The sequence below is a fragment of the Cucumis sativus genome, chromosome 5, assembly GCF_000004075.3.
Source record: "Cucumis sativus cultivar 9930 chromosome 5, Cucumber_9930_V3, whole genome shotgun sequence".
NCBI classification, from domain to species: Eukaryota; Viridiplantae; Streptophyta; class Magnoliopsida; order Cucurbitales; family Cucurbitaceae; genus Cucumis; species Cucumis sativus.
The window spans coordinates 27,069,191-27,090,622 of NC_026659.2; the positions used below are offsets into that span (position 1 = coordinate 27,069,191).

The 21,432-nt window shown below is 32.3% G+C and overlaps 3 protein-coding genes across 3 annotated transcripts; 1 reads left to right on the plus strand and 2 right to left on the minus strand.

The window, feature by feature from the left end:
* Positions 1-138: 138 nt before the first annotated feature.
* LOC101205245 (uncharacterized protein At1g26090, chloroplastic) lies at positions 139-2,908 on the minus strand. The gene is made up of 7 exons (XM_004135070.3): positions 2,428-2,908; positions 2,050-2,193; positions 1,897-1,971; positions 1,606-1,796; positions 1,315-1,486; positions 819-1,238; positions 139-466 (listed from the first exon to the last, which is right to left on the minus strand). The coding sequence occupies exons 1-7, from the start codon at positions 2,638-2,640 to the stop codon at positions 335-337; spliced, it is 1,347 nt and encodes a 448-aa protein (XP_004135118.2). The 5' UTR covers positions 2,641-2,908; the 3' UTR covers positions 139-334.
* A 362-nt stretch (positions 2,909-3,270) lies between these two features.
* LOC101205009 (coiled-coil domain-containing protein 130) lies at positions 3,271-6,795 on the plus strand. The gene is made up of 7 exons (XM_004135069.3): positions 3,271-3,421; positions 4,317-4,379; positions 4,474-4,553; positions 4,709-4,817; positions 5,598-5,757; positions 5,967-6,130; positions 6,231-6,795. The coding sequence occupies exons 1-7, from the start codon at positions 3,419-3,421 to the stop codon at positions 6,591-6,593; spliced, it is 942 nt and encodes a 313-aa protein (XP_004135117.1). The 5' UTR covers positions 3,271-3,418; the 3' UTR covers positions 6,594-6,795.
* Positions 6,796-10,084: 3,289 nt separating this feature from the next.
* Positions 10,085-12,886, minus strand: LOC105435582 (transcription factor TCP18). The gene is made up of 2 exons (XM_011657455.2): positions 11,380-12,886; positions 10,085-10,447 (listed from the first exon to the last, which is right to left on the minus strand). Exons 1-2 carry the CDS (start codon positions 12,485-12,487, stop codon positions 10,389-10,391), a joined length of 1,167 nt encoding a protein of 388 aa, XP_011655757.1. The 5' UTR covers positions 12,488-12,886; the 3' UTR covers positions 10,085-10,388.
* Positions 12,887-21,432: the final 8,546 nt, after the last annotated feature.

The following is a 21,432-nucleotide window of genomic DNA, read 5'->3' on the forward strand; positions in this document are numbered from 1 at the left end:
TAAACCAAATCAAGTCAAATTGCAAATTCTCAGCCCCAATCGAGCCCCTGCTCATTTTACTCTTATGTATACACACACACACACACACCTTTTTTATCCTTTCACAGCCATTGATGGAGTCCATGTTGAAAAGAAGCGTTTTTTCCAGAAACGGAGATAAATCAGAAAATTTTATATCTTGTGCCTTTTGGCAGATTATAATTATAATCATTGTGTATAATTTTCCTTAATGATCCTTGAACAGATCATTAATAAATTGACAATTACTATGATATGAATAACAACAAAATGACATCTGAAATCGAAGCCAAGTGAACTTTTGTGATAGATTACATCAACGCATTGTGATCACAAGACTTCTGTCCATGAACTTGGCACCACCAACCTTCCCTTGAATTTCTTTAGGCAATGAAATTACACGTCTCTGATCCCCAGCTTCCACTAACAGCTCAGATCCTCCCCTATACTGCATTTTCAAATGATATAACTAATGATTGCATGATCGTAAAAGTGATTCTGCTACAATCCTAGTGTCTGAGAAACATGCCTAAAATTGCAATGAGTTGAAAACCAAAATGCGTATTGAAGAATTTACCAAGTCTAATACATTCAATGGAGCATTATTTGATACTTAATAGATCAGCAATTCCAAATTTCCTACCATGTGATATCCTCTCCTCTAATGTTAGGAATATGAAAACCATATAATATCAATCGTTTGAGCAAATTTTCCATGGAAATCCTCAAAGGGATGGAAGAACATTCAAGAGCACTCATAAGTAAGGAAAATAACCTATTAATAGAGAGAAAGAACGTGCCTGGTAAAGCTTGATTTCTGACTTCCCGAAGCCTGGCATGAGAAGTGTAACTGATTTGTTTCCAGGATCGAATTTTACAGGTGGTATCAGACTGCTGGTGAGGGTTTTTGACGAAGAAAGAAGGTCCCTTGGGCCTTCACTTGATGCATCACGCAGAACTGTGTTCCAATCTACTGAGGAACCAGTTGAGAATTGTGGTATAAAGGCCAAAGATAAGGGTGAAAATTTCTCCTTCAAACTAGCACTGGCTTCTGCATTAAAGTGTGAAGAAATGAAAGCAAGTGCACCACATATTTGTGCGCCAGCTTGAATGGTACAACCCCAGTACCGTAATGCAGACTGAACAGAAGCAGGACTAGTTGGATCCATCACTATAAAGCAGCTAAATTTTCTTGGCTCTGCAAATGCAGAAGACCCTTTCTGCACCATGAATGACCATTACACAATTTCACAAGATTTCTTTCATATTGTTCGACAAGAGTGCAAACCAAATTACCTCTAACACGTGTTCCAGTGTCTCCCATATATCAGTACTCGTTCTACCACCAAGATGGGAGCCTGGCCGGCTTATACTCATGGCTTCATCAACAAGCCTCAGAATGGAAGGAGTGGCCAACCTCCCTAGATCGGTTTTTTCAGCAATGCTCCTCAGATATTTTAAGTACAACCTATCCAAGGTTCTTTTAGTAATACAGATTATCTTTTTCTTTTTGCAATTTGTGCAGGGATAGGGGGGACGATAGACAGAAAGAGAGAGAGAGAGAGAGAGAGAGAGAGCATCTCAAACCTTATTTTACTGGTTGCTCCGATCATTCTTATTGTTTCTTCGGTGCAGATACCATCGTATATTACTACGTCATATTTATCTTTCTGGTCCCTTTGGCCCATAATACCTGAGAACCCAACGAATCTCTCTAGTTGAAGTATCGAAAAGATAGAATCCATTCCTGGAAGTACTGCAAGCTCTTCTCCAACAACCTATTTAAATATTAAGAAGATATACATTGCATAGCAAATCCTCCAAAAGTATAAATACTGAAATGATAGATACACCGTATTCTAAAGACCACATACCTACCCCTTCAAGAACTCCTTGTGTCATATTAAGACGAGAATCAGCTTGCTTTAGCCGTTTAAGAGGTTCAAGTAGCATCTGTTATCATGACAAGATAAGTCTGAAATTCAAAGCAGAACCTTGATGACAAAAAGAGAAGTGAACGGAAAAACACACTTGAGTTGTTTCCAACCTAACAGCTGCGAGGTTGTGACTGCATTCAACAGGTGAATTTCCAATTTTGCAATCGAGAAGATACTCAGGAGTAGGGTCTTGGTTCTGAAGCACCAAGCATGTGCGCAGTCCAGACAAAGCAAAGTGCTGATAACCCATCAAATAATTTAAGAAATACATAAATGGGAAATAATCAAATACACCCATCAATTTAAGAAGTTATCATTACAGACTCATACAGTCCTTTCCCACACTCAATAGTTGATATTCAGATCAGAAATGCGAGCAAACAATCATAGAGATATCTAATTTCCAACCACGAACAATTGATAATTGACCAAACAGCAGTAAACTAAAATCAAAGGCGTAAATTGAAAGTACCTGAGCGGCGAATACAGCGGACGTGGTCTTTCCCGAGCCGCCTTTGCCAAGAAAAGTGAGCAGCCGGGTTGGGTTTTGAGAAGAAACATCCGTAGTCTGTTTTGAAGCCTGAAGGATAATAATTCTTGTGGTACATGAAGGGGTTCTTGTACGTACTGAAATAGGAATTGGGTTTCCGAAGAAAGATGGAGAGAAGAGCAGAGAAGAAGCCATAGATCTCTGCAACAGCAACAATGGCGTAGTTAGGTGGAATCTGTGGATGAGCTTATATTGGCATTACCAAAAATATGTAGCATGTGCTCTTCTTGAATCCTGATTAGGCTGGCAAGAATTTGGTTCCACTCCACTTCGCCACTTCCCGCTCTGCCGCTGCCGTCTAACCAAAACGGAAACTTCTTTTTTCTTCAACCATTGACTTCTTTCTTTTTTGGTTCATTGTTAGTTTCTATAGTACAACAATACAATACAATTCAAGTTACATCCCAACCCTTCCAAGCGCTCAAAAAAAATATATGATAACAAACTAAATTAGTTGTTTAAATTTTTCTTCGTCATCCAATATAGTTTCTCTATTTAAAAACTTTATAATAAATAAATACAAACAAACATTCAATCTCATTTCTAATTCTAAGATGGTTTTTATCCTATTATCAATTTCAAATATTACCAAATTAGGAACTTTTATTCAAATGCCACAATTAAATTCCAAATTCTAACATGGGCTTGACTTCGGAGGGAGAAAATTCAAATCCAGCCCATACGAGAAATTTGTGGGCCTACTACAAAAAAGCCCACACGCTATGGCCCATTAGGCAAAGCGCGCCATCCTTAATCCAGAGCGGAACTCGTAAAGGCAGTATATAAACAAACAACGAACAACGGTGCCAATCTTTTTTAATTGAATCACTCTACGAATTACGAACGATTGCTTGCTTCATTCAATAAGCACCTGGAGATTTATTGAAGTTGAAGGAGACGACTGCCATCCATAATGGTATGTGATTTTGTTTATCAATTTCTAGGGTTTTTTTTTTGTTTTTTTTCCTTTACGACGTGATGATTCAACTTGTTCGTAGAAATCTGGATTTGGAATCTATTTTGTCGGTTCATTCGTTTGCCTTTTGTTGGATCGATTATCGTTAGGGTCTTTCTTATTTTGAAAGAATTTGGCCGGTGCATTTGGAAATCGGGCCTCTTACTGGTCTTCGTTTTTCCGTAGGTGAATTTTATGATTTTCGGGTAGTTGAAGTTACCATCTTTCACAATTGTTTTAGGTCAGAAATCTTGGAGTATTTTGTTGGATCTAACCTGAAAATTGATTGTCTAGGAATGTTTCTTGCATGATTTTTACCAAGTAATTTTGGGTCTTTAGCAGCTAACTTCAAATCCGTGTTCTATATATGTTTTTTCAAACATCCTATCTACTTTTCAGAACAAATTGAATCCTGAAGAGTTGATGATTATTTTTTTCCGGGAAAAACTGTTAATTAGAATGGCTTATATAGATGTATTGGGTACGGATCAAATGATTTATATAATTTAGTGATTTTGGTCTAAAATTATGGGATCAGTTGTTGGATAACGACATCAAAAATGATTTTCTGGAGATGGATCTTAGAAGGATTGTGCAAAGTAATTTAGAAAAAATCCTTTGCTATTCAATAAAGTTGATTCTGTTGCTAGCTTAGCAACTTCCTCTTTTCTTCAAGTTATAAAGTTTATGTATTTCGTGTAAAACTGCTGTTGCCTGGGAAGTCAATCAGCTTGTACTGGATCTATTTATATTTTTTTTTCTGGAAATATTAACGGAATGGATTACAAATATAATGATTGGCTATACATGTTGAAGTGTTGAGGTTTATTAACCTATGTTGGTTTGCATTTTTCAGTCTTCGCTTGCAGCTGCGAGAGCAGACAACTTTTACTATCCCCCAGAATGGACCCCAAAACAGGTACGTTTTTTATTCAATCATATTAGTGCAGTAACTATTTTCAATCATATATGCACAGATTCTCAGATTCTCACGCTGCTTTTTCATGTTTCAGGGGTCTTTGAACAAATTTCATGGTCAACATGCTTTGAGAGAGAGAGCAAGGAAATTAGATCAGGGCATCCTTATAATAAGGTAGGTAGCTACCCAAGGCATTCACCTTTGGTGCTTTGACATTGTTGCTTAGGTGCCTCTTTAAAACTTTATTTTTAAAATATTTTTTTAGAAAATAGAGAAGATTTATTTGAATATTTGGTTCTCTGATCAGTTGGGATGTATTGCTTTCGTAGGTTCGAGATGCCTTACAATATATGGTGTGGTGGCTGCAACTCAATGATAGCAAAGGGTGTTAGGTTTAATGCGGAGAAAAAACAAGTTGGAAACTATTATTCTACGAAGGTACTTGTTCATGGCTGATTGTTTCATATTTGACTTTTGGTGCTAGATTTGAAGGTTTTGTTATGCAATGAAACTACGAGCACATTTACTCATGAACACTGTACCCTTTTCTTCATTTGGTTTCATCATTGATTTTTAACGATCTATGTACTGCACATACATGTCTACGAGCATTCCTGTATTTCTGCTGCTAACCTAATAATTGATGAGCATAAACTTCTTTAATTGGTCTTAGGCTCATCTCTTGTCTTTGTCTTCACTATGTTTTGTATTTTATAATATAAATGCACATTTTTCTCTTATTAAGTATTTGTATGAAAATTCTCAGCATCAAACTTATGTTGTCATCGTTGGTATTAACCTTTTTAGCCATTAACCTTGCTATCCTAACTGTGACCACTGGATTGAACTAGTTTCTTCTTATCTTGGAATGCATGATGATGTGCACTTTGGAAATTGAGTTCATCAACCATTTTTTCATTTCCTCCCTCTAATCAACAGGGCTTCTTTTTTTTTGCAACTTTGTTTTGATAGATAGATTATTTTATAGGAAAGCTTCAAAGTACAAATTGTACTCCAAATGATAAAAAAATAAAAAATTGAAAAAAGCGCAAGATACAAATTGGTGAGTGGTAATAGCTCGTGGTTGTAATGTAACATACTGCTAAAAAAACGTCATCACCTTCTATACAGTTCTAAAGAATAGTTTTATAAGTGGGGTATAGAAATCATACCCAAACAGTCCTTGAATGACTGACATTCTCTTCATACTTCTTTCAGATATGGAGCTTTACTATGAAAGCAGCATGCTGTAGACAAGAGATTGTTATACAGACGGATCCAAAAAATTGTGAGTATGTGATTATTAGTGGTGCACAACGGAAAACTGAGGAATATGACATAGAGGATGCAGAGGTTTTTGAACTCACTGCGGATGAAGGTGATTGATAACACTAATAACGTTTATTTATCAGTGCCATTAAACTAAACTGTCTTTCATCGGGTTTTATTGTTAAATCTACTGGTCTTGTAATTTACAAGGTTACGTCATCATGCATATCTGTAAAGATAGTGTCATAACGTATGTTGAAAGCTAATGGTTTAATCCTTCATAATGTTATTTAACCCATTTAAATATATTTTCTACAGAAAAGGGTAAGCTAGCAGATCCATTTTATCGACTTGAACACCAGGAAAAAGATATGCAGAAAAAGAAAGAAGCCGAGCCGGTATTGGTTCGCCTTCAGCGACTCTCAGATTCTAGGCACGCTGATGACTACAGTCGGAACAGAACACTTCGAGCTCAGCTCAGAGTATGTCATCTCATTCGTACCATATTTCTCACGTCTTTCTGTTCTGCTTTTAATTTTGAGATTGTAGCCTAATCTAATACACGTTTATATATTTTCTCAGAGTCAAAAGAAGAGAGTTGCTGAAGAAGAAAATGTTTCTCGGAAGATGGGCCTCGGTATACGATTGCTTCCAGCAACTCAAGAAGACTCTGCAGCCGCAGCATGCATGAAGTTCCCTTCAAAGTTTGAGAAGAACCGTAGGGATAAACGAGCATTGATTCATGCTTCCTCAATATTTAATGGATCATCCACTTCTTCCATTCCTGATAAAAAACGATTGGACCTGGAATCCAAGAGGAGGAAGATCTGTGCATCTGCGGCTTCAAACATACTGACAGGCAACTTCAAGCCATCATCTTGGTCTCGAAGTGCAGCTAATTCAATCAGACGTGAAGGAACATCTGTCACTGCCAGACGATTGTAACGTGAATGCTTTTTTCAAATCGTCTTGCTCATTTCTATCATGGCACGTACATAGATTTTGTGTTGGTGGGTCTATCTGAAGTTTTTTTCCCTTTCTAGAATCCCATTGTAATATAGTGTTTAATTTCTAGCGAATGTGCAAGAATTTTCTTAAGAATGATGAAATCGAAATTTGAATATATATCTTCTTTTGCTTCGTACAACATTTTTGTCTCTCTTTTACAATTTTTCCACTTGTTGAATTAATGTCTGCTGTGCATATTGCCAGTGGAGGAGATATCGAGATGGATAGTACCAAATCCCAGTTAATATACCTCGGTTAAACCACAATTTTATTTCTTAAAAAACTGGTGCTACATCGTTGTCTATGAAGGCAAAAGTTGCCTACCATGGATACATATCTTAGCAATGGCTTTACTTTACGCTCTTAACAGTGACGGTAGTAATGAGAAACAGGCAGAGTCTTTAAAAATCTGGCAGTTCTGCTCTGATTCTCCTTCACTTTTCTTCTAAACAGAAGATTTTTGCATTTAAAAATAGGATATGGTGTTCTTAGTCAGACAATACTGCCAGACCCTGAATCACCCTATCACTGACTGCAATAGGATCACGCAACTTTGGTAAGCATATCTTAATCCAAAATAACTAACCTGATTACGATAAAAGGAAGGACAGTCAAGAGCTGCCATCTGTCAGTTCAGACCATCCCTCCTCCTTCACAGCCTCAAGAGAAAGAGGAAAAAGAAACCCTGATATAACATCTCTCAGCATTTATGGGATGCTGTTTATTAGCTTGATATTGCAGCACTTTTAATTTCATGTTCACTTTTTATTGAACAGTCTCTTTCATTGTATTGTCCTGTTTTATTGGTGGGGATTGATCATGTGCTTTTTTTCTTGACATTCTTGTGGGTGGTAACCAAGAATATCTGCACCATATGAATTCTTCCAAGCTTTCAGGTCAGTACATGTTAAACAATCTGTTCTCTTCCTGTTTTTAATCCCCTCTCTCTCTTACTCATATAGTGAATTGTAGTTCTGATAAGAAAAAAGTTGATATATTTCTACCCTTCTGAGTTTCATTAATGTACTTAAAGATGGAAAAGGAAGCTAACAAGCTTAAGATCCAGATTTTGTACATAAGATATTGTTCACATGTCTGATGTTTGAAACAAAAGCTTCTCAAGATTCCGTAAGTCTCACTTTAAATCAAATTTCCACTCTGATTTTAAACTTTCAACTACAGAACTTACAACCAAAAGGAGTGCCAAAAAGAAATATGTCACATCAACTTCAAATGCCATGCCTCTAGCTTGTGCTTGACTTTTTAGGCCACTTATCAGTCACTTTGGTCTGTTTCTGCTCTCCACGTATTGTGTAATATTGTCAGTCCTTCCCTTCATGTTAGCTTCTCACTACATATACTTTCCCTTTCCCTTTCCCTTTCCCTTTCCTAATTAAATGTTCTTTATCGATCTTCCATTTTCTTCAAATGGTAAATTAAATGTCCATATTGGTATCAATTGAGTCTTACATAGAGTGGGTGTTTCCCCTGAAGTTGCTGTTTAATTTTCACATCAATGGCAACCTAAACAAAGGTACTTCTGCTTTTATACTTTACTTCTCTATTACTTTTCTTGTATCAGCAACAAGATGACTCATGTTTTTATATATTTTCTTGAAATGGCAGTTTTTTTGATACGTTTGTTATTGAGATTTCGTTGGAGTAGCTAAAACAATATACCAACAATTGATAAAAAATGAGCAACAAGTGTTTGCATGGATTGTCATTGTGTTTAAGAATCTAAAGTCTCTTTACTAACCATACCAAACATTTCTTCACTCTCTACTCTATGAAAAGTTTGTTCTTTATCATGTTGATCTTTATCAAAATTAGCTTAGGGTTATTAGTATAACCTCCGTCTCAAGAGATCAGAGGTTCAATCTCCCATTCCATAGTTATCCCAACAGGAAGAAAAAAAAAATACACTTTAGTTCTTTCACTACACTCCATGTAGGGTTGGTTTAATAGAATTGAAGCTGATATATAGTTTATAGCTATCGACAATTGAAGTAGAAGATTCAAACTACATGTCTCATAGTATACTTGGATGCTAGTTGAGCTAAGCTCGTGTAGTAATACGACTTGACGTTTCAATTTACACTTATAATTTTTCTAAAAACAAGATAGGCTATTGAATTTTCTTTTATCCTTTATTTTCTCTGTGCTCCAGGAAGTTTATGAACTCTTTCAAAGCACAAGATTTTACTCACCATTTCAAAATTTTACGGTAGGGATCACTCTTTGCTTAGGCATATGAAGATTTTACTTCATCACCTACGGAATCAAATATAAGGCGTAGTTTGGTTAACTTAGTTAACATTACTTATTTAACTAATATAGCGGTGAAATAATGCTAAAATTGGGTCATAACAAATATAATTACATGACACATAATACTTTATGAATTCGATGAAATTAGTTAGGAAATAGGACACACTATAATTAAGAAAACTTGAAATTTGGAGGAATTAAAGACACTTCTATCTTAGACTTTGAAAATTTTCTCATCTTTACATCTTTCAATTCACTAAACTACAAGAATTGCGTACATAAACATTCACCATGAAAGGGACCAAATTGGAAAAATGTTATAATATATATGAGACAATATTAAAAATCTATCTTTAATAATAAAACTAATTTGGAAAGCTAATAATAAACTCTCCCACATTAGTGTTTATTAAAAAAAAAAAAACTCCTTCAAAATACTGATCACCAAACATAAGAATATAATATATGTGAAGAACTTAAATAAAAAGAAAATTCTTCCTTGTCTTTGTAGGCTACAAATTTGGCTAGCTTAATGACATCTGCCATATTATTGCTCCCCTCTTCCAAATTGGAAATTATTTAGAAGCTGTGTATAAGGCCTTCAATTTGGATTTGTTAGCCTTTTAAACGATGCAATTCCAAACCCACACACAATGTATAATACATTACCTACTAGGTCATAGATGGATGATTTTGATCTTCATGTGCGTAGTTATTATAATAAGAAAATACACACGTAAAGTAACAAAAGTTTAGCTCAACTCACATATGCGTTTACCATTAATAATGAGCTTTATAGTTTAAATATCTCTATCCTCAATTGTTGTGCTAGAAAACCGGCAGGGAGATATGTAAATTGACCTAGGTAGGGTAAAACTTAGTTGAAATATGTATTGAAAATGGATTGTATTGTATATTGTTTCCCAGTTATAATTAATTTTCAACCTTCGTACCAAAATAGTACATCAAAATTTTGAAAAGGTTTCAAAAGCCACTCCTAAATAAAGTTTTTCATTGATGCCCTAAGTCACATTTTATGGCTATTTTGATTTTGATCTTTTATTATTCTCTATGTGAAATTTTGAAAAATCACAATGAAATTATTATCAAATGAGTCATTTCAAAAGAAAAATTGTCACCCAAAGGACAAAGATAACTTTAGTAAAAATGAAAATGATATAGATCACTAATATATGTACAAATTACAAGCTAGGGCAACCCATGGATTCCCCCACACCATTATTAATAGATACAAGTACCACCAAAGAAAAAGAAAAAAGAAACTAGAAGGGCTTGAGAAGACAGTTGATTGATGAATATATAGTTTAATTTCCCTAACTAAAAAAACATTTATTCATTGCAATGAGAAAATACCTTAATTAAATACTTCTGTCTGAAGTTACAAATTAATTATAAAGCTTCTTCAATCTTGTACTATTAGGATTTCAATTTCTTGCATCTTCATTCTCCATAGAAGATCAACACACCATCAACTTCATCTAGTTCCAACAATTTCAATCCTGCAAACAAGAGGTTCATCTGATTAATGTTCTTCTTGATTTTAATTTCTGTATATATTGTCCATCCTATTAATTATTTATTCATGCATATATTAGCTACTGACTTGCAACCTTAAATTCAAATAGAAAATTATATGTTACCATAGTTCAAATGACATAAAGCTATTAGCATGTTATTGAATAATTAAAAAAGAAAAGTTTGTGAAAGATATAATAAGCTCTAATTTTTAATTATTTTGGCAGAAATTCAACAAAAGTGTAGGATTCAGAATTTGATGTCAATATCAGAATAGTTAAGAAGATTATATATAAAACACTAATTAATATTTTAAAACTTAGTAAATGAAAAAGAATCTAAATATGATAAAGGTGTACTAACCCTAAAATTATAATTACAAATAGCCTTTAAAATTTTTCTTAAAAAAAGTTACAAATACCCTGTATGCTGTATTTATAACGTTAGATTCTGAATGAAAAAGAAAATGCCTAATAAATGAACTAGGGTTTTGTGCTTTGGCAAAATTGGAAATTTTATCCAAAATGGGTAACTGGGATTTTGAGTGTGGCTGAGAAATAGATTGTAAAGTACTTTTTTTTTCTTTCAAAAAACTGTAAACCACTTCCCCTTCAGTTGGAATAAGATTATTTTTTAATTCTAATAACTTGATCTTCTACAAAGCTGAACACCCAATTTTATAGGAAAAATTCTAATTCTATTTTTAACCTAAGGCACTTCCCTTAGGTTAATTATCAAGTTTAATATTATCATTCCCAAAATGAACTAAATTATAAGAAACATGTCCCTGAACTAAGGTGATAACTTTACTAAATTCAAACCAACAAGATATCCATAACTATTTCAAAGATGACATTTGAATTTGAAAAAGGAAAATAATTTTTTTTGTACTAAACCCTAATTCTGGACAAATTACCTGCAGATGAAGCTTTCATGGTGTCCAAGGACAGGGTGGGCATATCCATGGAAGAATCAGGCAGAAGATGAATCTCATCAGAGCATATTTCCTTTGAAACCCTTTTATCCATAATCAAAGAATCTGAGTTTTTCTCCTCTGACCCCAAAACTTTCTCATTTTCACAAAGTGAAACATGTGTACTAGTCTTTCTTTTGTTGCCACTAATTTCTTCACTAAAATCCCCCATTTTACGAACACCATCTGGGTTTCCTTCAAGATTTGATTTTGATACCTCTAAACCGCGTTGAATCGACTTTGCTCTCGTTCTCTCTCTCGCTCTGGCTCTTGCTTTATATCTTGATTCTTTATCAACAATTCTTAATCTCCTTCTTCTCTTTTTCCCACTAGGTAACACTTCCTTGTATAAATTTGTTACAAGATCAGTTGAAGAATAACACGAGCTTTTGGACTTCGCTTCTGATAAGTATTTCTCCTTGACCTCTTTAATTGCACTTCTTGATTTTGTAAAAAGCCACTCCACTGTCTTGCTTGCTTTATCAAACCCAAGCATGTCTTGTAAATCAAAGAAATTTCTTGCAATTTCAAGTGAAAGCCTCATTCTTCTATCTCTTGGCCCTTTAGAAGTGCAGATCTTGCTATGCCTATCCTTCTTCTTCATCACACTTGACGATCTCTTTCTAGAAATGGGAATTTTTTGTGAACTATGATCGGTTTTGGCTTTGTTTTGGGAGGAATAATTATGGGTTGTTGTTGTTGCTGCTGCTTCATTGTTGTTGGTGTTATTGCTACTTTCAATAACTCCAATTTGATCAGAATTGTTTGCAAGTAATTGATGTTTTTGAGAATACAAAATGTGGCCCAAAATGAACTCCTGATGATCATCAAGAAAAGGGTTGAAGTAGTTGTTGTTGTAGTTGTAATTGGAGCAATCTATGAGTTGTAAGGATGGTGGGTGGATTTGTTGTTCAAATAATCTAGACATAGGGTTTTGACCATCATCATGATTTTCATCATGGATTTGGATGATGGATTTCTCAATTGAAGTAGTACTTTGATTCATAAATGGAAATGAAGAGATTTGATTGGGGTTAGAGGAAGCAAGCATTTTCCAAAGTTAGGAACCTCTAATGCAAAAGATCAGTCCAATTCTAGGTGGGGAACAAAAAAAGAAGTGAAATGATGAAGAAGAAGATGAGAGAAACTACATATTCAACCGAGGATATACCTTTATTACTTTGAACAATCATTAAGTTTCGATGGAAAGTAGTAAATTCTTATAATTTGGTTAAGAATTGAAAAATGAAATGTTTGTAATGAAATTACGAGATTATTTGAAATTCTGATTGAGAGGAGGAGTAGAAGAAATGGAGACATCTCACGTGATTCAGGATAGAATTGAAAGCAACTAATCGAATTAATTTTAGAAAAAGGAAGTGATAGAGACGAGTGAGAAAGAAAGGACTCCTCCAAAACAAAAACATTCAAATAATATTGGAGAGTAGAGTGGACATAACTCATATACCTAGAGAGAGAGAGAGAGAGAGAGAGAGTGTGTGTGAGAATAAATGAAAAGAGGCCATTTATAATTTGAATGCCGAATGGTAGACCGCCAAAATTACGTACATTTTGAGCCTACTTTAACCTCTCTAGGTAAAAAGATGAGTTTTTTTAGGTGAAATTACTATCCGAACTATCCTGGAACATTTTGTCATTTGTCTAAAATTATCTATATATTCTCAAAGTTGCAATATAACTCCAATAAGGTTTTGTTCAAGGCAATCTTAGAAGTGTACTAGAGAATTGACTTGTACTAAATTTAGCATTATAGTGCAGTTAATCATTCATATTACTAACTTTAGCACTGTAGTGCAATGGGCTCGACATCAAACATGAATGTGCGAGGATATCTTTTCCACACGCAGGACAACTTAAACAAAGTTGAGACCAAGCTAGAGGTTAAGGGTACTGGATACCCACAATAATGGATGAGATTCAAGTACGAACATTGCTGTTAAACTTTTTCATAAGTGTTGCAGAACCACTGGTAGAAGAAAAATATGAAAATGGTGTAAATATAGTGTGTTTCAAGTCTGTTTAATCGATGATTTCTCTTTTGATGGTTTTGAAACATTTATAAAATGTTATGGTAATCTGACAATTTTGAAAGAATATGGGTAAAACATGGAGGTTGAGAATGTACTTATTTTTAACAATTTAGAGTAGTTTTATTATCGTTATTATAATATGTCTGAGCAGGAGACTGAAGGTCACATCAAAATTCTTTGACTGCTCCATTTTTAAATAAAAACAAGTTAAAAGCCAAAAGAAAAAATGTTTGTAGATTACATACACACATACACTAGCCAGCCTAACAACGAGATCACTTGCTTTTCGTACTGTCACACTCCATTGCCTTACTATAAACCTACTTCTCTAACAAGACATTTTAATATGTGAAATACATATATTATTTTGAAATCAACGATTAAAAATACACAGGAAAGGTTAAACAATAGATAATTCAAGCAAAAATTTATATAGTTTACAAGCACTGTGATAATATGTTTTATAGACAGAAGAAAGAGCAGTTAATCATTAACACAAGAGTGACAATAACCTCCTCCTTGCTTTAGATATAGTCGATTTATTGCTAGAATTACCACGAAAGTCTTATTCTTCTATTATTTAGTACAATCGAAGGTAGAAGATTCAAACCACACACGTACCATGAAGATGAGAGTGGAGATCGATTAATTGTTAATCGTGTTCTTTATACCAAAATGTAGATATCCATAACTAAGATATATTATAAGATATATTATTGAAGAGTGAATTTTGAGGCACCCCAATTTATTATTATGAAGTAGATAATATAATGTTTTATACACAAACTTACAATTTTGGGTCTTAAATAAATTCCTTAAAATTTTAAAATATCTAATAAAGTTATTGAAACTTCAATTTTGTCTTTAATCTGTCCTTAAACTCTTTACAAACTTACTGATCTATTAAATTGAAAATCAAATCTTGGTACCTCTCCAAATGTATTAGAAAATGTAATTTGCCTCTTTATATTTAAATTTAAAATATAATTACTTAGATGATGAAAAAAAACACTCAAACATCTATCTTCATCATAATTAATTAGTCTACTTGAAGCATAACTTAACCACCGTAAGAAATTAAATGATCAACTAAAAGATTAGAAACAACTCCTTTAATTTCGAGTATCTACTTGAAGCATAACTTAACCACTCTAAGAAACTATTTACTCGTTAGATTCATCTTGTAAGTAAACTAATAAACTAACACATATATATACTATGAAAGTAAATTGTTTAAGAGGTTGGTTGATTTAGCAGTACATAATACATGGCATAACAATTCTCACTTTTTTACTTTGCCAATAATCTATCAATTTGGATCATGTAACATAATGGAATCATATATATCCATAGTCTTCATTGTGAATGAATGATGTTAACTTTATGAAAATTTAATGCATCCTATTGACATGATCCAAATGACACAACCTAATTAATTACATGTCCTATTCACATTTAGCTACATTAATTATGTCGTCTATTGTTTTAAACTGAACAACATCTGAGGTGACTTTTAACTTTTAAGCAAAATTTAATGTACATGAAATTGGAGGCAGAAAAATAGAAATTGATATAGGGGTATTAGACTTGGTCAAAGATCTGCCAAAAGTCCTAAATTAAACAGATAGAGTGTGAGAGAGGTGGAAACTGTAGCCATCATTTTTCCTTTTGTAAGGGTAATATCCAAATCTAGTGCTTTTATTTTTTTGTGGGCATACATTATTGCTCCCTAAAAGCCAAACATTGCTAAATCAAATCTTTCTAACATCTACATATTATTGCTGTTCAATTATATATATAATTCCAAGGAGAGTTTCAACTTTTTCATATTATCACCATTTAATTTAATTTAACTAATGTCCTCTATACCTCAAATGGACTTATATATCCATGGCCCAAAACTCATAGATAATGGATTTTGAATTTGGCCCACTTTCTTCCCATTTCCTTCAAACCTTTAGCCAACTTATATAGGTATATATATTAAAAGGTGTTTTAATTTGTTTAATCTTCTTTAGTGGCTAATAATTCAAGTTTATAAAAATGATTAACAATATCATAGAGATATAAATAGAAATTAATTTGGTAGTTATGAGTGGGAAAACTATGATAATGGGATGAGAGGTTGTAAAGTTTGGATTTTTTTTTTAATAATTAAATTTTAGTATTGTGAAATGTGTGTGTGTGTTTTTTTTTTTCTTTCTGTAAGTGGGTAATTGACAAAGAAATGAGGTGTAATGCACTCAAATCTCAAGTGGGTAAGTGTTGATCATCATGTTTAGTTCTGATCTGTGTGTTTGTAGTTAAATAAAAATTAGTAATTAATTTGATTGAGAACCATAGTTTTCAAATATTGGTGTGCCAAATGTTGGGAGTGTATTATAGTTACGTTTTTCAAACTCTTAAATTTTCTTCAATGTAAACAATTCAAAACTTTATAAAAGGCTAAAAGATCAAAAAGGGGAGTTTTTGTTTTTAATTATTGCATCCTATTTGCGTCCGATTCTTATCATTTAAAGGACAAAATAAAGCATATTTTGTTGTTTGGGTTGGATTTATATGTACTCAGTGAATAGGGTTTTCTTGAGTGGAGGGTGTTTTAATTATTCTATGCACAAGTTTGGTAGCCCCCAATGCCCACCATTTTGGAGATATATATCTTCTTCCTGTTATGGTCCATCAAGTTCATACCAACTCTAACAATGTAAATATATTCGAAGGTTAACTATGGGTGTAACTAGTATGGTAAATTACAACCCTATTTCATCGTTTTTTTTTTTTCCCTCTCCTTTTCTGGATGGGATTTTATGAAGATATCATTGTTTTCAATTTTGATTTCTCTTTCTCTAGTTGTTTAAATTGTAAGGGTGGAAAATAGTGAGAAACTAAAATTACGTATATTTGTTGGAATGTATGTATTGTATGTATATACTACGTGGGTTGTTTTAATTAATACACAAAGGGACACCTCAGACGTAGAGGAATATGACACGTAGTGATCCACTGGGGTTTGAATGGAGTTGATTCGACGTGTCATTATATTTTGTTGTTTGGTGAAGTACGACATGTCGTTTGGAGAATGGATTAATTATAAAGAGGTGTTTTTTAAAACTCTTGAATAATCTTCATACTTCTTTGCTTGAATTGAACATACTTTGACTTCTAACTATCACACCAATCAAATATTTCACTAGGAATTGTCTTACTTTATAACATTAACACATTACAATCTTTTTCTATTTTTCTTTTTAATTATGTTGATTTAATACAAATTGCATTTGAAACTGGGACTTGTTAAGATAAATATTTGTTGATCACTTTTTTAATTGTGTTACAATCACACTCTACATAATATTAGTGTTGTCTTTTCAGAGTCTACAAATTAACTAATACTAATATTTTGGCTCTATAAATTTAGTACGATAGAAATTTAAAATAGGATAAATCATCTAAGAATGTTTTTAATTAATTTTCTAAGGTTGGCTTAATTCCTTTAAAATATTGTCATTTAAAATATTGATGGAAATTCTAAGGTTGGCTTAATTCCTCTTGTCATGTATGTAATTAATCTTAAACACTCTCACAGATTATGGATGCGTATGCTTTGTTTAATTTTATCTAATCAAGATTTAATATCCTACCATTTTTTTTTTAATTGTTAAAGACATTTATTTCACTGTTAAATTAATTAAATTTGACAGCTGAAAATAAATATTTTCCTACGAGAGAAAGCTGAGAAAGAGAGGTGATGATGAGTTGTGGGTTTAATTTAGAACCTATCTATGATAACATTTTCTTTTCATAATTATTGTCTGTTTTACAAAAAGTAACAAAAATGAGCTAATTAATTAAGAAGCAACAGAAAGCATGAAACATAAAAGGGGTACTTTATAATAATTTAATTTATAGATTTGATTGTCTCTTAACATATCAAACCTTCTTGAGAACTTACATTTTTTGTTTGTTGCCCAGCAAGCTAATTCATGACCAAACCAAACCATTAATTTTATGGATTAAAATAATTAATTTTAACCAATAGAAAAAGAGAGTTGCTCACTTCATGATTTCCTTTAATTTTTTTTTTTCTTTCAAGTGTGAACAAGAAAGCCAAGCCAGCTAGCTAAATCAAACCCTAGACATACAAATATATTAATAAGAAAAGAAAAGGAGAGATAAAAGATAAAGGATATAATCATGAAAATATCATAAAATTTTGTTTACATTGATACAATACATAATTACAATGTCTGATTTTGATTGATCATACAAGAAAAAGAGTCATGAAGATTAATAATAAAAGTTAGGAAAAATTAGATTATATTCTCACCTAAATGGAAAGGAAAAGGTTGAGGGGCTTGATGAGGTTTTGCATAGACAGAAATGAAATGAAAGGCTGAGGCTTAGTGCAAAGGAAATTCAGAGCAACTGTCATGATAAATAGTGAAAAGGCCATAAAAGAGGTATTATGAATTTTGTAAGTAAAGAATTTTGGCTGAAAGGGAAGCAACGTCATGATAGAGTAGGATTGATGTCATTATAAAACCCACCAAAATGGCCCTTAATTTTTCTCTCGTGGGTTGTGGAGGTTTGGCTAGTGGGAAGTGAAGTTATCATCAATTCATTGAATGTGACTTTCATATAAAAATTTGTACACAAAAAGACACACTACAAACACAACCCTAAATCATTAGCATGGGTTGTTAATTCATGTGCTCTAAAGATTTTCTCAAGATATACAATCTCATTTTTTTTTGCAGATGGCAAACCTTGCTTCTCTTTAATTTTATATATTCATTCTCTCACACGGTAAAAGTGATTAACTAAACGTAATATTTATCTATTTTTGTAATGGTATGATATTATTCATTTTAGACATAAATTCTTACGGTTTGTTTTTAAAAAACTAACTCAAAAGACCTCATATCAATGGAAATCACTATCTTCAATAATATATATACCTATGATTTTTTTTTTCTTAATCAATCCATATGAAACCTTGTTTGTACCTAACCATCCTCAAAGTAACATCTAAAGAAATCTCGACCATGAGAGTTTACTGTTCATCCCAACGCACACATCCAATTCATCTTGTATCAACACAATTAGCACAACCACTGTTAATCAACAACTCTCCTCACAAATAAAGATATGTTATTATTACTTCCTTGTGCTCCAATAATAATGTCCATTACAGGCTTCTCTTTGTTCAAAACTAATTTGAGGATTAATTTCAACCAACACGACTAAATTACACGAAAAATAGTATACTTTAAATCCTCATAGTTTTCATTTAAAAAATCCACTCAAAATATTTCATATACGGAGGGAGATAATTTTGTCTTCATTTATATACGCATAAGTATTCCCTTCCACTCTAATCGGTGCATGTGGAATTTTAGATGCACCTCATCCACATGAAATGTTAAGCACCAATGCCTTCAAATTTGAATTGGCCATTGTACTATCTTTTTGCTTTCTATCCCGTTGTCACATGTCAATTTTTTTTTTCAAAATAGAAAATATTTAGATGTAATCCAGAATGCAACCTATATATAGTTTTATTAATTGTTAAGTTTGATTTGACGGGTTTTCAAGTGGACTTCATTTAGTAAAGTTCTTGCTCTTCATATTTTATATACGTACGATCACTTCAAATTCAAGTGACCCACATGATTTTAGTTCGCAATGGAAATATAATGTTGTCCGATTCTTTCTAAAATATTCACAAGTTTCCAACTTTTTAATAATTGATCTTAAACAAATTAAAGTACCTATATATTATGCCATTATTCTTTGCTTCAATCAATACTCATTTTTAATTATCAGTTTATTATAATATTACATTACATCAAAAGAATTTTTCTAATTAATAATGGCATGCAAGTGAACTTCTTGGAACAATTTGCCTATCCATAAATCTCAATTACATGATGAAAATTACTTACAATATTGTTGTAGGGTAATCAATAATGTTAATTAATTACTGCTCATTCAATAAAGATTTCCCACAAGAATATGTTATTGTTTATGTGGGATACAATACACATGTGACAACTTAACAACTTCTTATTATAATCCTCTCTACATCTTTATAATAAATAAATAGTATGATTTAATTATATATATAAACTTAAGTAATAATGTTATTTTTAAATTTACTTAAAATTGAGCTAATGTGATCAACCTAATTTTAACTTTTTCCAAGAAAGTTTTTATTAAAAAACATGGTGTGATTTCTTGTAGTAAACAATATTTCACATACATTATAATTTACGTTATATAACGACATGCTCTCTTAACAACATCTTAATGATATGTTCTTCAAACAACGATTTTACGATATTGTAAGGATATGTTTTCCAAACAACATCACAACGTTATTTCCTCATACAATTAGTTCAACAATTCACCATTGTTTAATATTGCATTTAACATTAAACAATATCTGGTCGAAGCTGAGGTTTACTGCATATATTTTTGAGTTATACATCACGTAGTTAATAATTAATATATGTCCCAAATTTCCCCTGCCACACCTGAACACACAAAACCAAGTCTTCCATTTCCACCGAATTAATAATGTTTACTTTCTGAGTAGAATAGAAAGTCCCCAACTTTGGACATACATATATTTAAAAATAAAAAGACACAATTGATAAACACTCACAACACAAACCGATTATATATATATATGTGTGTGTGTATATATATATAAGAGTAAAAGAGAAATTTTCACAGATAACCATGCAATGCAACAACACCCGTGCTCAAGACTCTTTCAAACTCAAAAGAGAAACAAAAGTTAAACCCAAAAACAAGACAAATAGACAATGGTTGCTGACCATAAATCAAAGTGTTTGTACTTTCATACATACACCTTCTTATTCTAATTAATTAATTAAAAACAAAAAATAAAAGATAAAAACTTTTTAATTTCTTTTCAATGTAATCTCATATTCAAGAAGGCGACTTTTGATTGGATGTGACAATATGCTTAATTAAGACAAAAACTGAGTTTTTCTCTTTCTATAAATATAAATACACATAAACCTGAAAAAATTTATTAAATAATGTTATTGAAAAGTGAAAAAGAAAAAAGAAAAAAAAAAGAGGAAAAAATAGTGAAATTCGTTTTAATGATTTATGGTATGCTTTTTGTAACCCATGCTCTGCAAACGTAACTGTTTGATTACCAGAAGTTGCCGGCCAACACCCTTCACGCCTTTCTAATTCCTTTTATATATATGTGTGTGTGTCTTCTTTTTGCCGCAAGCCAATATATATATTTATATATATATATATATGCATACAGCATATGTATATGTATATATTATGAGATTTTATTTCTTTATATATATATATATAATAGAGGAAGAGTAGGGCACAGTTGAGGTTAGGGTGTAGGCTAGAGGGTTTTGATTGTGTTGGTGTGTAGAGTTCGGCTAACAGTGGAATTTGTGTTCTAAATTAAAAAGCTAAGACCCTTAGAGAACCGTGCATTGTTTCAATAAAGTCACTCCAAACATCTATTATTCCCCTACTGCCTCCCATTTCATTAGCTTTTTTTTGTTTACCTCACAATTATGTTATCAATTGGTATGGTGCGACTCATGTCTTGTGTTGACTAGATAAAGAAGACGTTTCCTCAGTCTTTATGGTAACAAACAATCAATTTTAGTTTATATGATGTTTGATGTGATGATGATATGTAATATGTGAATTTAATAAATTTTTGTTATAAATGAAATAGATTGATAATGCATACGGTTATGAATAAGTGTAAACAATATATAATGAACCTGAGATTTAATTACATAGTTCACAAATAACAATATGTTAGTAAAGTACAAAAGAATTTAGAGAAAATGATTGAGAATATTGCATCCACTTGACCATGTTTCGTATTTAAATTTGCTACCTACAATAAAAGGGATGATATATATTA